This window comes from Podarcis vaucheri (assembly GCF_965113315.1).
Source record: "Podarcis vaucheri genome assembly, chromosome: 2".
NCBI lineage: Eukaryota > Metazoa > Chordata > Lepidosauria > Squamata > Lacertidae > Podarcis > Podarcis vaucheri.
This window is the reverse complement of record NC_138760.1, coordinates 129118917-129136863: the sequence shown is the minus strand read 5'-3', so window position 1 is coordinate 129136863 and position 17947 is coordinate 129118917. Positions and strand designations below refer to the sequence as shown.

General features: G+C 45.8%; 1 protein-coding gene across 4 annotated transcripts; it reads left to right on the top strand.

The window, feature by feature from the left end:
• The first annotated feature begins 1075 nt into the window (after nt 1–1075).
• Nucleotides 1076–16717, top strand: LOC309527265 (zinc finger protein 862-like). Of its 4 annotated transcripts, none has more exons than XM_082213934.1 (8): nt 1076–1107; nt 2697–2885; nt 3157–3283; nt 5173–5250; nt 5803–5883; nt 8196–8623; nt 9837–9995; nt 14348–16717. In XM_082213934.1, the coding sequence occupies exons 2-8, from the start codon at nt 2811–2813 to the stop codon at nt 16193–16195; spliced, it is 2796 nt and encodes a 931-aa protein (XP_082070060.1). In that variant the 5' UTR covers nt 1076–1107; nt 2697–2810; the 3' UTR covers nt 16196–16717. The 4 variants fall into 4 exon arrangements, with proteins under 4 accessions (XP_082070060.1, XP_082070058.1, XP_082070061.1 ...); XM_082213932.1 differs by lacking the exon at nt 1076–1107 and adding an exon at nt 1357–1487; XM_082213933.1 differs by lacking the exon at nt 1076–1107 and adding an exon at nt 1447–1487 and having other exon boundaries at nt 2645–2885.
• The last annotated feature ends 1230 nt before the right edge of the window (nt 16718–17947 follow it).

Below are 17947 nucleotides of genomic sequence, written 5' to 3'. Positions count from 1 at the left end.
GGTGGACCCCTGGTCCTCACTCCTTCATTTTCTGGGAGAATCGAAGGAATGAGCCTGCAAGCTGGCAAAGCTTGCCACAAGTCAACAATATGATGCAGCAGAAGAAGAAAGAAAAAAAGAAGCTAATATTCTTGGCTGTACTCTCAGAAGTATAGTGTCCAGATCAAGGGAAGCAATAGTACTGCTCTTCTTCTTGGTCATGCCTGAAGTTCTGTGTCCAGTTCTGGGCACCAGAGTTTAAGGATATTGGCAAGCTGCGACATACACTGAGAAGGTTTTTGAAGATCATGAAGGTTCTGGAAATCAAAATAAAAAAAATTCCTTCCAGTAGCACCTTAAAGACCAACTAAGTTAGTTCTTGGTATGAGCTTTCGTGTGCATGCACACTTCTTCAGATACACTGAAACAGAAGTTGCCAGATCCTTCTATATAGTGAGAAGGTGGGGAGGGGTATTACTCAGAAGGGTGGTGGGAATGGGAGATTGGCAGATAACTGAGATGAGCCTGTTGACGACTCTTAACGACTGCAATAGGTCTACAGGAAAAGGCAAGGGGTGAGAAGGTGAACGATGGCTTAGTCATGTATAATGAGATAAAAATCCAATGTCTCTGTTCAGACCAGGTCTCTCCATGGTTTTAAGTTTGGTAATGAGTTGCAATTCAGCAGCTTCTCTTTCCAGTCTATTTCTGAAATTCCTCTGTAGTAAAACAGCTACTTTGAGATCTTGTATAGAATGTCCTGGGAGATTGAAGGGTTCTCCTACTGGTTTCTCTGTTTTGTGATTCTTGATGTCGGATTTATGTCCGTTTATTCTTTGGTGTAAGGTTTGGCCTGTTTGTCCAATATAGAGAGCTGAAGGACACTGTTGGCATTTGATGGCATACACTGGCATAAAGACATAGTTGGTCTTTAAGGTGCTACTGGAAGGAATTTTTTTTATTTTGACTATGGCAGACCAACACGGCTACCTATCTGTTCGGGAAATCTTTAAAGAGAAGAAGGGTGAGGAGAAATCTTGCAGTTCCTTTCATTTAGTTCTCCAACTGGGCAAATGAGGCCTGTGCTCAGCTAACTCAGCTAAAATATGGTGGGCTGTCATAAAACAGGTACATGTGATCGCTCCTTTGCTATGCAAGATAAAAGTGGAGTTGGAAGGGACCTCCAAGGGTCATCTAGCCCAACCCCCTGCAATGCGGGTCACGTTATGACACTTTTCCTGCTTGGGAGACTGCTGGCTACCGCTTTTTGGTTTATGTTTTTTCCCTCCTACGTGTTGTTTAAAAAAAAACTCCCTAAGAGCGTGAATGCTTTGTGCGTGAATGCGCGCACGCACCTTAAGTCCTGCGAAGGGTTAATTGCACAGAGCTCTGCTTCCTAGAGGGGCAGGAAGTTGGCCTCGGAAGGAAGGGGCGGGGCTTCACCTATATATTGCTTCCTCCTCCGGGTTCCGGACGGCGGAAGGGAGCTGCTGGATCGGGCGCTACAGGTGAGAAGAGGTGGCAGGTAGGATGGAGGGAGGGAAGGGGAGGATTTGGAGCGGAGGGGGGGTGGGGAGCTGGAAGGAAGAGAAGGTACCCCACCCCACTTCCTTCCCATTCCTCCTGGGATCCTTCCTAAGGGGGGCTGGCCCAGTTGGGAAGTCAGAAATCGCTCCCAGTTTGGGGGATGCTCTGAGTTGGGCAGGGACGGAACTCTTTTCGGAGCCAGGAGCGGAGACTGAGATGGCCAGGCTGACCTTAGATAGTGCAGTCTTCCCCCCAAAAAAACTTGGGTCTCCATCTGTTTCTGGACTACAACTCCCAACATCCCTATCTAGTAGGCCAGGGATGATGGGAATTGTAGTCCAGAAACAGCTGGAGACCCAGGCTTCGGAATCACTCATCTACGTATGTATGATCTGTGAATGACAGTAGTAGTAGTAGTGTGTGATCTGTGAATGACAAGTACTACCAGTAGTAGTAGTAGTAAATATAATATTTAAATATTTATTTAATATAAATATTTAAATAAAATTTAAATATTTAGAGAGAGAGAGAAAACAGCTCCTATCTGTGGGCTGTTAGGCTGCCGAATGAAAAGATAACAACAGGGCAACTGACTTTCGGGTTTGGTGGGTGTGCGTCAGTAAACGAGGGGGATTAAGACTAAGAGAGCTGACTGGCCGGTGCTCGTGTAATCTCACTGTACACAACTTGTACAAGTGACAATAAAGTATTTCATATATATGATCTGTGGATGACTGTAGTAGTAGTATATGATCTGTGAATGACAAGTCCTACCAGTAGTAGTAATTATTCTTATTCTTATTATTTATTATTTATACACTGCCCATCTGGCTGGGTTTCCTCAGCCACTCTGAGCGGCTCCCAACAGAATATTAAAAACACAATAAAACATTAAAAACTTCCCTAAACAGGTTTGCCTTCAGATGTCTTCTATAAGTCAGGTGGTTGTTTATTTCCTTGACATCTGATGGGAGGGCATTCCACAAGGTGGGCAGCACCACCAAGAAGGCCCTCTGCCTGGTTCCCTGTAACTCCACTTCTCGCAGTGAGGGAACTGCCAGAAGGCCTTTGGCACTGGACCTCAGTGAACTCAGTGGTCTCTCTTCGTTTGCTTGTGTGTTTGTTTACTGTATTGTAGCAGAAACTGCAGATGGCCGACGTCCCTCCGATCTCCTGTTTCTCCCCTGCAGGCACTGGGGTGACCCCGCTTGACGGCTGCAACATGCTTTAAAGTGCATCAGGGGAGCAGCTGTGACTGCCGCGGGGGTGGCCCCGTTCATCCTTCACGCCCTGAAGGCAGGGCTATGGCCTCAGGTTCACAGCTGGGTCTGTCTCTTCCTTGGGGTGAAGTTGAAAGAGCTTCCTGGCAGCCACCTCAGGTAAGGGGAGGAGAATCCAAGAGAGTGATGCGAGTTTCCTGGGTGCCTCTGTGTGTGTGGAGATGCAAGGGAGACTGAAAAAATATGCCTCTTTTTTCCTTTCCCTTCCCTTCCTTCCTTCCCTTCCCTTTCCCTTTCCTTTTTTTTTTACTTTTGGCCCAGCAAAAGTGGCCGTGATGGGAACTGATAGATAAATGAAAGCACACATGCATCTATCACGTCTCCTTACACGCTTGGGAAATGGTGGAATGAATTCTACTCCTTTGTCCAGGGCCTGGTGACCTTTGAGGATGTAACTGTGTTTTTCGAGGCAGAGGAATGGGCTCTTCTGGATCCGCGCCAAAAAGCTTTGCATAGGGAAGTCATGGAAGAGAATTACGAGACTGTGGCCTCTCTAGGTAAGGCTGCTTATTTTTTCATTCAATAATAGATGTCTGAGGAATGAATTTAGTAGCCCCGCTCCATACGTCCTTGTAGTTGAGCCTTTTCTGATGTTATTGAGCAGTTAAACACAATTGCACTTTCTATTCCATTTGCTGCTTCAAAGGTTGGAGCCGGTATACTGCTCGGGATTTTGTGAATGCATGTCCACTAGTAAAGGTAAAGGGACCCCTGACCGTTAGATCTAGTCGTGGCCGACTCGATCTTGCAGTGCTCATCTCGCTCTATAGGCCGAGGGAGCCGGCATACAGCTTCTGGGTCATGTGGCCAGCATGACTAAGCCGCTTCTGGCGAGCCAGAACAGCGCACAGAAACGCCGTTTACCTTCCCGCCAGAGTGGTACCTATTTATCTACTTGCACTTTGACATGCTTTTGAACTGCTAGGTGGGCAGGAGCACGGACTGAGCAACGGGAACTCACCCCGTCGCGGGGATTCGAACCGCCAACCTTCTGATCAGCAAGTCCTAGGCTCTGTGGTTTAACCCACAGCGCCACCCACGTCCCACATGTCCCCTAGCTTCCTGTTAAAATCCTGCAGTTTTTTATTCTGCAAATGTTCTGGGCTTTTTGCTTACTCTCACTTTTGTTGTGCTGTAGGTGTAAAAGCATCTAAGCAAATGGACCCACTTCATTAACTAGCAGGGAGTTTGAGCTTTTGGGCCACTCCAGCAGACTTCTGTGGATGCCACATGACAAATTTCTTCATTTTCCACACGGAATCCAACATCCCTGTGGTTTTTGTCCTGCGAATCAGCAAGCACAGCATGAGCACAACAACTTAAACACTCAGCAGTTGTTTTAGCAGTTTTTAATTTGTGTGGGTTTCATTTGTTTTCATTGAGGGTGGGGAGATGTGGCTGGGATACTAATAATAATAATTTTATTATTTGTACCCCGACCCTGACTGAGTTTCTTCCACCACTCTGGGCTGCTTCCAGCATATACAGAAACATAATAAAACATTAGAAACTTCCCAATACAGGGTGGCCTTCAGATGTTTTCTAAAAGTTGTATAGTTCTTTATCTCAGCATCTGATGGGGGGGGGGTGTTCCACACTGCGGGTGTGACTACCAAAACGACCCTCTGCCTGGTTCCCTGCAACCTCACTTTTCGCAGTGAGGGAACTGCCAGAAGGCCCTCAGTGCTCCATCTCAGTGTCTGGGCTGAATGATGGGGGTAGAGATGCTCCTTCAGGGATATAGGGGCGCAAAGGTACAATGCTGACCCTTAGAGCATACTCCTGTTCGTTCCTTTGCAAGCACAGCTTATGTTCACTGTATTTTTTAAAATGCGGAAATAGCTAAAGCAGCTGTGGAACTTCTCCAACTCTCCCTTGGAAATGGAAGCATTTTGCACTTCAGCATGTTTCAGCAAAGACATCCTTTTTTGAACCTGGGGAGAGCAGTGGTTCAGGGTAGGGGGAGGGATGATGTGGGAGGCAGGGCAAGCTGGGAAAGGGGCATATGGCACAGACAGTGACTGTATGGTGTGCCAGCAAAACATGGGGTGTTTTGATTGTCTTGTCAGCCAGCCCTCAGGTCTGTGGCTCCTGTTGCTGAATACCAGGTTGGTTCTGAATATGACCTCCTTCATCCCTGATCTGATTGTGGATGAGGAGGCCGATCTGGTCTACATCATGGAGACCTTAGTGGGTAAGCACGGTGTCCACTTGTTGCGGCATCCAGGCAGACATGAGGGTTGGGGAGGGGTAGTTGCTGTGGCCTATAGAAATTCCATCTCACTCTCCAGGCTCTCTGTCCGGTTGGCTGGCTTTGGAATAGCTGGATATTTTGTGGTGAGTAAGTAGAATCGGACGTAATTGGTCCTGTGTGTTTCCTTCAAAGTATCAGACCTCAATTCCTGTTGGGAAGAAGGAGAAGATCCACTTATCCGGCATCCTAGAGAAGAGGAGATATCAATCGGTAAGTGCTTAGCTGTCTTGTGGGGCTCCTTTTGGTCTCGGTATTGAAAGATTTTTATGCAGTGACTTTCAAAGAGAGTTAAGTAAATTCACGGAAAGTAAAGCTGTCCATGGCTTTTAGCCAAGACAGCTATATATCAAACATCTCTGAATCTGGGAAGAACAGCAGGAGAGGGCTCTTGCCTTTATGTCCTAGTGGAATCCCCATAAGGATCAAATTGGCCTGTGTAGGGATACAGGACAAGACAAGGCTTTTGGCTTCATCCAGCAGAGTTCCACTTATACAGAGAAAAGATGGCCTCCTGGTTGAGGTTTCGCTTCCACCTTGCCTCGCATTAAAACAGCTGCTTTGGCTTCTAGAATGCCGCTCAGCTGAGCTAAATGGGCAGTGAGTGGCGGCTCCCAAGCACCAGATTGATTCCTCTGGGTCCGCACAACCATGTTCTGACTGATCTTCTTGGTTTTGGGAAGGGGAACATAGCAGTTAGCAAACTTGGAACGGCTCCATCCTTTGTACTCAGAAGTAACTAGCCTGTTTCTGTTTCTATGGCAGACGTTCTGAAACCAGACCTCGTCTCTATGCCCGGAGAAAACCCAACAGGACGGGCCTCTGAGGAAGGGAAGAAATTGGCAGGTACTGATATTAACAATGTCAATGAAAGAGATTATAATGAGAACAAAACTATGATGCAATATCTATGCTATTTAGGCTAAAAATCAAAGTTTGCCAGTGAAATACACCCCATCTCTCTGTGTTAAATAAAGCTGTGCACCAGATCCAGCCCAAACGCTGATCCTGAATGAAATTGCATCAATTTGGGGAAATCTGGGCTTGAACCAGATTGGCTGGAGACAGACAGAGATTGTCCTGAATCACTTTGGCCCACCTGAGAGATCTGGTACTGATAAATGGCAAGACAGTTAGGTGACAGGACACAGTAGAGGCGCCAGAGAATGAAAGACATGCTGTCTTAGTAGAAAATAAATCCTCTTAACTCTCTCGGAATTCCTCTGCAGTAAACATGTATTCTTCTTTGGCAATCACTTGTAGCCGAGTAAGATTGTCTTCCATAAACACAGTTTTAACAGTGAGTCCATAAGTGACCATGGAGGCCAGTTCTGGATCTACATGTCCTTCCACATGTGGGGACATAGGTTTCCAGGCAGGAATTGATCACGGTGAGGGTTTGCCAAATGTGCCTTCCTCTTAGCACCTTTCTCTCTTTTGTCCTGAGTTTGTTGCTGCTTCAAAGACCATGACACCTTTGGCAAAGGCTGTTCTCCAACTGGAGCGCTCACAGGCCAGTGTTTCCCAGTTGTCAGTGTTTATCCTACTTTTTTTTAGATTTGCCCTGAGAGAGTCTTTAAAACACTTTTGTTGACCACCAGCATTACACTTTCCATTTTTAAGTTCGAAATAGAGTAGTTGCTTTGGAAGACGATAATCAGGCATCCACACAACATGACCAGTTCAACAAAGTTGATGTTGAAGAATCATCACTTTGACACTGGTAATCTTTGCTTCTTCCAGTACACTGGCATTAGTTCGCCTGTCTTCCCAAGTGATGTGTAAAAATGTTTGGAGACATCGTTGATGGAATCTTTTGAAGAGTTGGAGATGGCGTTTATAAGTGGTCCATGTTTCACAAGCTTACTGGCAAACAACGGCAGATCTCTCCACATGTGCAAACAAATCCTTCTGCAGAAGCAGTTCCCATTACCGTATTTTTCGCCCCATAGGACGCACCGGGCCATAGGACGCACCAAGTTTTTTTTGGGGGGGGGGAAATAAAGGGAAAAAAATTATTTCCCCCCCAGGCACTTGTGGGGCCGGCAGTGGGGAGAAGCGCTCTTCTCCCCGCCACCCGCCTGCAGACCAGGTCTGGGGACAGCGGGAAGACGCGCTGCGCCTCCCAGCTGTCCCCGGAGCTTGCGGGGCTGGCGGCGGGGAGAAGCACGCGTCTCCCCGCCGTCAGCCTCCAAACCACATCGGGAGACAGTGGGATGGCGGCGTTCCGCCTCCCCGCTGTCCCCCGACCTTGTCGCACCGACCCCTCTCGCTTTCCAGGCTTCAGCGAAAGCCTGCATTCGCCCCATAGGACGCACACACATTTCCCCTTCATTTTTGGAGGGGAAAAAGTGCATCCTATAGGGCGAAAAATACGGTAGGTCACAAACAGCTTTAGAGAGCAGTTGGGAGAAGCCTCTTCTCTGCTCAAGGAAGGTGCGCTGCTTCTACCCATCAATTGATAGGTAGCTGTGAGTGTAACTTGCTCTAGCAGAGGAAGAATCAGAAGTTTGCTTTAAGCTCACAGTATCACCCTTACCTGCCCCACACATGTTCTCATGTATGATGTCAGGTGCAGGGTGACTGGGGAAGAGGTCCTTAAACTGATCTGCTGGACCAAAAGGGGCCAAGTTTGGTCTGTGGGCTGGAGGTTCCCCACCCCTGTCTTGCACTATAGGGTGTTCAGAAGTTAGGTAAAGGTAAAGGGACCCCTGACCATTAGGTCCAGTCGTGGCTGACTCGGGTTCCGGCACTCATCTCGCTTTATTGGCCGAGGGAGCCAGCGTACAGCTTCCGGGTCGTGGCCAGCATGGCTAAGCCGCTTCTGGCAAACCAGAGCAGCGCACGGAAATGCCATTTACCTTCCCGCCAGAGTGGTGCCTATTTATCTACTTTCACTTTGACGTGCTTTCGAACTGCCAAGTCAGCAGGAGCAGGGACCGAGCAACGGGAGCTCACCCCGTCGCGGGGATTCAAACCGCCGACCTTCTGATCGACAAGTCCTAGGCTCTGTGGTTTAACCCACAGCGCCACCCGCATCCCTTGGTTCAGAAGTTAACCACATTTAAATTTGGCATATAGTGGGGAAATGGTCTGTGATTAGATCTTTGTTTTTCTCTTGAGATTCAAACGTGCTTCTCCTCTCTCCCCACCATCAGATGATGTGCAGAATAATGGGAATTCTAGGGAGCGATGGTCGCCAGAGATCATCAAGAGCGAAGTGACCGAAGAGATGACAGAAGAGACGCAGAACAATGGGAGTTACAGGCAGCAATGGATTTTGCCATCGGGGATCGTCAAAACCGAAGGCGCAGAAGAGATGCAGAATAATGAGAATTATAAGCAGCAATGGATTTTGCCATCGGGGATTGTCAAAACTGAAGCAACGGAAGAGATGACGGAAGAGACGCGGCACAATGGGAATTATTGGGAGCAATGGACTTTGTCATCCGAGCTCGTCAAGAGCGAAGCAATAGAAGAGATGACTGAGAATCTGATGGGAATAGAATGGCAAGAACAAAATAATTCCAAGTGTGGGAAGATGAAAGCGTTTGATGCTCAGAATCCTAACATCCAACCGACTCCAGTATGTGTGATAGTGTTTACATATAAATTAGAATTAAAAAGGAATTGCAAAATGCAGAGGGGAGGAACCTTGAATGCAGGGAGTGTGGAAAGAGCTTCAGACAGAATAACCACCTTAATTAATCATCAAAGAACCCACACCAGAGAGAAGCCGTTTAAATGCACTGCGTGTGGAATGAGCTTCAGCCTTTGCACACACTCTGCATATAAAGGGAGTAGAAATAAATGGAGGGACCGGAGTACATATTTTGGCATTGAATGAGTTTACGACTTCTATTGTTTGGAAGGTGAATCAATCAGCGTAGAGAAAAACGTAAGTGAGTTTTGATGGAAACAGTCTCAGTGTATGCAAGATGACCGATGGCCATTCATAGCTGCCATAATTGATGACAATGCAAACTTTAATAGCTGTATTGGAATGAAAAAACGTTCCCACAATTCAAGCTAGATAGCAAGTGACCTCCTCTGTGAATTCTTATCAGGGTCAGACCCAGGCATTCTGCACCTGGGCCAGCCAGTCAGAATAGGACTTCGGACAGGTAGTGTAGCAAGATATTGAAATGTCTGGAGAGCTCAGGTGGAACATGGGCAAACATGCATTGCACACTTTCTAGTAATTGTCTGCAGCCTAATTTGGACGGAAGGCAAGCTTAGGGGAGACGAACATGAATGAAGTCTTATTGAGAAGTTTGGGGCACTTAAGTTTGTGAATGAATGGGTTCCTGCAGTGATTTGAGGAGAGCAGGTTTTAAGGTGTGAAGGCATGCAAAGGTATGGGAGATACCATAAAACCTAGCTGACCTTGCAGGCGGGAAAGCAAATACTGTATTGTCTTTTCGCTTTTGCAAGCTCATTTTTGGGTGAAGACCAGGGTGGATTTTATTTAAATCTAATTGAATCAATTTAAATCACTAGTCAGTAAAATTTCATTTAAATCGTTTTTTTACAGACTGTCTCCTTGCTGATATCATCTTAATATTGACAACCAGAGGAAGGTTTCATTTTTGGAATAATAAATTTTCATAGTTTTTTTACAGTTATATCAAAAATTACTGATTTGGTTATACTATTAGAAATACATAGATAATTATGAAATCATGATGAGGTTTAATAAGTTAACTGTTTATATTTGGGCAATGCCAGATTTGTTAGGAAAACCCAGCAATAAGGGAAAAGAGTTTAGCTGCTCTAATACTTGTATTATTAAATCTCAGAGGAAAAAAGTGAGGCCATCAACTTTTTCGAAGTGGAAGCTAGAAAATCCGTGGCTGGAAATGTTTGCTGATGTTATGATCTGCCTCATCTGCAAAGAATTTGCACGGGCCGAGGATACGAGTTTCGTGAAAGGCTGCGCAACATTCAAGATTGAAACGGTGGGTTTGTATTTATATTCTGCAGATACAATTTGCCAAATTTGTTAAATGTGACAGTTGTTTGGTTTTTTTTAGTTAAATGGTCTGGGGAAACCAGCCATTAACAGCGACAGATTTTAATAGGGCATCATGAGAAGCCGCTGCCATTTTTCCCTTGTTGGCTGCAAGTTACTTTTGCAGCTGAAACAAGACACAGATATAAACATCTCCTAGCTTTCATATACCGTAATTTTCGCTCCATAACATGCAATTTTTTGCTCCTAGAAAGTAGGGGGAAATGCCTGTGCGTGTTACGGAGCAAATGCACTAGATCAGAGCCGTGGCTGCCGCCAGTCAAGCAAAGCGGGAGCCGCTTGCAGGGCTTTGCACGGCTCTAGCTTTGCTTGCTTTACAGCCAGGAGGAGGGGGGGGAGCCGAGGAGGAGGGAGGGAAGGAGAGCCATGGCAGCAAAATGGGCAGCAGCCGCTTACATGGGAGGAGGGACAGACGGGAACCATAGCGAGCCGGGAGAAGGCAGGCAGTTCAAAGCCAGGAGGCGCTTTTAAAGTAGCCAGCAACAGCTGCTGCAGCCTCAGCTAGCAAAGGTCCCAGCGCTCTCTAAACGGAGCAATGAGGCTGCAGAGGGACAGGAGGGCTTGGATCAGGAAGGATAAAATTTAAGCAACCAGCAGCAAAAAAACCCAAAACCAACCTGGAGCTCTGAGCCACAAGCAGTGAAAACCAGGAAGTAAAAGAAAAGGCTATCCCCCGCTTCTCAGCTGTTTTCAGGCAGGATGGATTTGAGCATTGTCTGGGTCCTAGTGCCCCTACTGCTTTTTTGTGCTCCATTCTATTGCTGCTGGTGGCTGCTTATCACTCAAACTGAACCTGATACCAGTAGCCACCTGTACAAACAAAGTAGAAGGCTGCAAGGAGGAGCGCTTTTACACAGCTAATGGCGAATCCCCTGCAATCCAAGTCCTCCTCACTTGCTCAAATCTATTCTGCCTCAAAACAAGGAGCGGAAGGAAAAGGCTGCAAACTGTTAAATGGAAAAAACCCCAGGCACAGGGCAAATACCTTAAGTATACCTTTAAAGCAACAGTGCTCTTTCCCTCCCTCCTCCCCGCTCAGCTCCCCGAAAAGCTCCTTCTCCACCCACCCCACGCGTGCTCCTTGTCCCTTGAGTGCTTTTCCTTCCCTCCCCACTTAAAACGTGGTTACAAAGCACGGATCCACATGGATCCTCAGGATTTTTGCACTGGGTCACCCCAAACTCACCATCAGATCACATGTCTGTGGCCACAGCATGAGCCACAAAAATCATACATCTACTGTTTCGTTTAGAATATTTTTTTCTTGTTTTCCTCCTCTAAAAACTATGTGCGTGTTATGGTCAGGTGCGTGTTATCGAGCGAAAAATACGGTATCTTGTTTTGCTGCTCTGAGTAGGGTTGCCACTGCTGCAACAAAAATGATGGAAACCTATAAAGAATTCTAGCCCGTAGTGGGTGCTACATTTGCACAGCTCCTCTTGTTTTTTCCTGTGTGACATCATCTTTGCCAGACTCCGTGCCTTCAGGCAAACAGCCTCCTGCTTATTCGTGCACACCTCGGAAATGATCTCTTTCAGCTTTTGCCTTCTGGAAGAAGGTACACGGTTACAAAGACTAGGACTAGCCGCCTGAGAAAGAGTTTCTATCCAAATGCGATTTTGGTTTTAAACGCAGTGTAAGGTAGTCTCTGTGGGAGTATATTGTATTTAATTATGGGGAATCAGAGTTTTTAGGAGGCTAACCAAGTTGGGATGGCTGGGATAGCAGGCTTGTTGGGTTTTGAATGTCTGATGTAGACTTTTCGATTTCGTTGTTCTGTATGGGACAATGACAATAGAGATTATCGTCTCGTATAGTATGAAACAAAACAGATGAATGGCATTGGGTGTTTTTGTTCATTAGTTCTTTGTCCTTATAACCATGTCTGTTCTGGTTTTTAAAACGGCAAAACGTTCCAGTCTGCAATTAAATAATGCCCTAAATTATTCCTTGAGCTCAGAGCTGGCAGAGGAGGAACTATTATGCCACTACCAGGCTCCCGTGGACCCCAAGGCTGGTTGCCTGAATCCTGCAGAATCACAAATGCTGTAGATCAAGCCTTGCTTGCTGTTGGAATCGAGTGCTTGTACTACCATTCCTTCCACTACCATGAGCAGAAATAGGCTGCAGAAAGGCAATATTTCCCCCCCCCCAGATATATTATTAAATTTCCAGAAATATCACATATGCAGTCCAATACATAATAGATTTTTCTTTTGTTTTGTCGACTTCCCATCCCGTTTTCTGTGGTGTATTTATTTCTCCCTTTGCTGAACTTTGTCTTCTTTCTCCTATACAGTGGTACCTCGCAAGACGAATGCCTCGCAAGACAAAAAAACTCGCTAGACGAAAGGGTTTTTTGTTTTTTGAGCTGCTTCACAAGACGATTTCCCCTATGGGCTTGCTTCGCAAGACGGAAACGTCTTGCAAGTTTGTTTCCTTTTTCTTAACACCGTTAATACAGTTGCGACTTGACTTCGAGGAGCAACTCATAGAACGCGGTGTGGTAGCCTTTTTTGAGGTTTTTAAAGACTTTGGTGATTTTTGAAGCTTTTCCAAAACTTTCCCGACACCATGCTTCACAAGACGAAAAAAATCGCAAGGCGACAAAACTCGCGGAACGAATTAATTTCGTCTTGCGAGGCACCACTGTACTAAGGATGCAGGTGGCACTGTGGTCTAAACCACTGAGCCCCTTGGGCTTGCCCATCGGAAGGTCGGCTGTTCGAATCCCTGTGACAGGGTGAGCTCCCATTGCTCTGTCCCAGCTTCTGTCAACCTAGCAGTTCGAAAACATGCCAGTGCAAGCAGATAAATAGATACCGCTGTGGCAGGAAGGTAAACAGCATTTCCATGCGCTCTGGTTTCCGTCACGTAGTTTCACTGTGCCAGAAACGGTTTAGTCCTGCTGGCCACATGACCCAGAAATCTGTCTGTGGACAAACGCTGGCTCCCTCGGCCTGAAAGATGAGTGCCACACCCCATAGTCACCTTTGACTGGACTACCACTACCAATAATAATTTATTTATTTATACCCCGCCCATCTGGCTGGGTTTCCCCAACCACTCTGGGCGGTTCCCAACAGAATATTAAAAACACGATAAAACATTAAACATTAAAAACTTCCCTAAACAGATGTCTTCTAAAAGTCAGATATTTGTTTATTACATAACTGCCCAGGGGTCCTTTACCTTTACCTTTTACCTACAATAATCTCTCATTCCTTCTGTTGCTCATAGTTCAAATATTATACTATAATATTACTTTAAATAGTCCAAAAAAGGCTTCCATTCTTCCATAAAACAACCATCATTAAGCTGTCTTATTTTAGCTGTTAACTTTGCCAGTTCAGCATAGTCCATCAGTTTGCTTTTCCATTCTTCTTTGGTGGGAATTTCTTCCTCTCATTTTTGTGCAGAAAATCTCCTGGCTGCTGTCATTCCATTCATAAATAAATGCTCTTCAGCAATGATTCTGGATTGTTTTATTTGATGTTTTAATGTGCTGCAAACTGCTTTGGTTTTTTTTAATATATGAAAGCGGTATAATAATAATAATAATAATAATAATAATAATAATAATAATAATGTGATGCAGCAGCCAAAAAAGCTAATGCTCTTGTAGGCTGCATCAATAGAAGTCTAGTGTCCAGATCAAGGGAAGTAATAGTACGACTATTGTGCCTTATTTATTAATTTTATTTATTGAATTTATATATCTCCCTATACCTGGTGGTCTCAGACAACTCTTGGAATACTGCGCCCAGTTCTGGGTGCTGCAATTTAAGAAGGATGTTGACAAGCTGGAACGTGTGCAGAAGAGGTTCAACTAGGATGATTAAGGGTCTGGATACCAAGCCTTATGAGGAACAGTTGAAGGAGCTGGGTATGTTTAGCCTGGAAAAGTGGGGACTGAAAGGAGATATGATAGTCATCTTCAAATATCTGAAGGGCTGTCCCATGGAGGAGGGAGCATGCTTGTTTTCTGCTGCTCTGGAGGGTAGGACTCGAATCAACGTCTTCAAGTTGCAAGAAATGAGATCCCAACTAAACATTTACAGTAAGAGCTGTTCAGTTGTGGAACAAACTTCCACAAGATGTGGTAGACTCTACTTCCTTGGAGGTTTTTAAGCAGAGGTTGGATGGTCATCTGCCATGGATGTTTTAGTTGAGATTCCTGCATTGCAGGGGGTTGGACTAGATGACCGCTGGGTCCCTTCCAACTCTTAAGATTCTGTGATTCTATAATAACAAATTTTATTTTTGTTACCTTTTCAGATAAAAAAACACGGTGCATCTGCTACTCACCAAAAAGCTTGCCGTGCTCAGTTAGCCAAGTTGAATCCAATGTCCACACCCCTGTCAGTCCCGACGGTGCAGGAATTAAGAACGATGGACAGCAATTTGCACAGTAACTTGGAGAAGCTGTTCAATACGGCATACTTCATCGTCAAGGAGAACTATTCGTTTGACGACTTCCCGGCGTTATGTGCACTGCAGAAGAAAAACGGTTTGATAGTGGGCGAGACGTACAGGAATGACAAAGCAGCCAAGCAGTTTGCTCATTACATTGCGGAAAGCCTTCGGCTGGAGCTCAAGCACAAACTGAGCAAAGCAAATTTCTTTGGGATTTTGGCCGACGGCTCGACGGATAGATCGAACGCGGCTTCCGAGATTGTTTACTTTTATTATATAAATGAAGCGGAAGTGAAATGTAGTTACGGAGCCCTTAAGGAATGTCCTAGTGAGGATGCGGGGGAAGTGAAGTCGACCATCGAGTCGGTTCTCGACGCATACATACCCGATTGGAAAAGCAAGCTGACGGCCATAAGTTTCAACGGGGCTAGCGTTGATACGGGCAACGCGTCTGGGGTTGCGAAATTGTTCCAGGACAGCTGTCCAGGTCTGGTGGCTGTGCACTGCGTCGCTCACCAACTGGAGCTTGCGATAGGGGATGCCTTAAAGTCCGTCAAATTCGCCGGGCTTGCCGAAGACGTCGTGAAGGGTATATACACGTTTTACCACAGTAGTCCTAAAAGGGCAAAGGAGTTGAAAGAGATAGGTGAAGTCCTGAACGAGAAAGTGCTTCGCCACATGGGTATCACCGGAATCAGGTGGCTGCAGTCGAAGAACTCTGCCGTGAAAGCCCTGGCCAACAACCTGCCCATCGTTGTGGTGCACTTGCAGCAGATTGTGAGCGGCTCCAGCACAAAGCCAGACAGGAAGGTAGAGGCCAAGCTGAAGGGGTACTTGAAGCGTTTGAAGTCGGAGCGGTTTGTCAGGTTTTTGTTTTTCATGGACGACGTTACGCACACGCTTACGAGGCTATCCGAGGTGTTTCGGAGGAAGTGTGTGTCCGTCAGCGATGTGAAAACCAGCTTGACGGCGACGAAAGAGAGGTTGCAGAGGATGGTGAAAGACAGTGGGCCTCAGCTGCAAAAGTTTGAAAGTGCCGCGCAGCTGGAAGGCGGCGTGTTAGTGTACAAAGACGTGGAAATCGTTAGCAGCGCAAGCGAAGTCGGCTGCTTTGAGGAAGACCGGCGGGTCTTGCTGAGTTCAATCGTGGAAGCGATCGACAAATGGTTTGACCGCATCGGAAACGACAGAGTTCTGCGAAACGTGGAGATATTTGACCCGTGCAACATACCCAAACCGGTCGGTGGAAGGGACACGTCCGCAAGTAGCCACGGAGAAAAAGAACTGAGTGAACTATTGCAAGCCTTGCCCAGCAACGTGAGAGTCGACAAGGAAGCCATCTTGGAGGAGTATCAAGAGTTCAAAGTGTGGGCTGGCAACAAGACCAGCATCACGTGTGAAGAAGCTTGGCAGCGCCTTCAGGCAGAGTCAACGGCTTGTGCTTCGTATATTAATATATGCAAAGTTTTGAACTTCTTACGAGTCCTCCCGCTTAGCACTGCCGAATGCGAGAGGGGGGTTAGCCAACTAAACCTGGTTAAAACGGACAGTCGGAAACGTCTGCTTGCGACGACCATTGATGACTTACTGATGATCAAGATGAATGGTCCGGACCTAGAGGTTTTCAATGCTGCAAACGCAGTTAATTTGTGGTGGAACGATGTTGCCAGGGGCCGCATTAGAAGACCCCACTTTAAAAACAAAGAATAGGGTGTTTTAAAAACCGAAGTATAGTCCCAATATTTTTATTGTATAAACAAAATGAAACAGGTAAGTGTGATTTATTCATTCGCCTTTTGTAGCAAGCTTTGCAGTTTTTTTAGTCCTTGTCACAGAACTCATAACAAATTTATAGTAATCTTGGCAAATAAATTAGTCTTACAGATTACTGTAATGATAGTGCCACCTTCTTATAATTGGTTTATGGCTTTAGCATAATTCAGGGCCGAATCTAGGTTTTTTGTCACGCGGGTCAAAGACCCAGCTTGGCCGCCCGCCTCCCGGATGTGTGTTTGCATACATACACATACATACATACAAACAAACAAACAAACACACAAACACATCAACACATTTATTCTTAAAGGGCATAACAAGTAGGCAGTATATCATTTGAATACAAAGAAACCCTACGAAGCATTATGACTGTATGGCCAAAGGGGCAATGAGCATCCCTTTCAGTAAAAGCAAATTGTAAAAGTAGAACTTCCGTGTCCATCTGAGGTCAGGTTTTGAATTGGATTTCATAGAATCATAGAATCCTAGAGTTGGAAGAGACCACAAGGGCCATCGAGTCCAACCCCCTGCCAAGCAGGAAACACCACCAGAGCACTCCTGACATATGGTTGTCAAGCCTCTGCTTAAAGACCTCCAAAGTAGGAGACTCCACCACACTCCTTGGCAGCAAATTCCACTGTCAAACAGCTCTTACTGTCAGGAAGTTCTTCCGAATGTTTAGGTGGAATCTTCTTTCTTGTAGTTTGGATCCATTGCTCCATGTCCGCTTCTCTGAAGCAGCAGAAAACAACGTTTCTCCCTCCGCTATGTGACATCCTTTTATATATTTGAACATGGCTATCATATCACCCCTTAACCTCCTCTTCTCCAGGCTAAACATGCCCAGCTCCCTTAGGATTTAATTGGTCACAGGATCATTAAAAGACTGTATTTCCATAAGATCAGCCAAGACCCTCTGGTTTCCTTTTAAAATACCCCCCCCCCGAGGCTTTTTGCCACCCACCCTTCTTATTGGTTCTGTGCAAACCCTTTCAAGGCATTTTGATGTGTGAATTTACTCCTGAGTAAACTTCAACAAGATTCCTTTCAATTATTATTTTTTTGATTACTCGTTTTAGGAAATGATGGTTTTGTGGTCGTTTTAGGTTCCATGTAAGGTGAAAAAAATGCTTTTTGCTAGTCTAAAGTAGAAAGTGCCCTTCCGTTACAATCCTAATGCAAGCAGACAAGAGCTTGCCAGGGAACTGCCTCTGGCAGGAAAAATGCTCACACACCCCTTACTTTCCTGTGTGTAGGTCATGCGTAGTCTGTAAAACGACTCAACCTTCGCTATTTAAACACATTCAAAGTTCTGAAGGAGTCATAGAATTGTAGAATTGGAAGGGACCCCAAGGATCATGGGTAAGCAAACTAAGTCCCGGGGGCCGGATCCAGCCCAATTGCCTTCTAAATCCGGCCTGCGGGTGGTCCAGGAATCAACATGTTTTTACATAAGTAGAACGTGCCCTTTTATTTAAAATGCATCTCTGGGTTATTTGTGGGGCATAGGAATTCATTCATTTCCCCCCCCCCCAAAAAAAAAAAAATATAGTCCGGCCCACCACATGGTCTGACGGACACTGGACCGGCCCCCTGCTGAAAAAGTTTGCTGACCCCTGATCTAGTTCAAGTGATTCTCTTCCTCAGATTCTCAACCCTCCATCCCTCCATTTCTTTTTCACACAG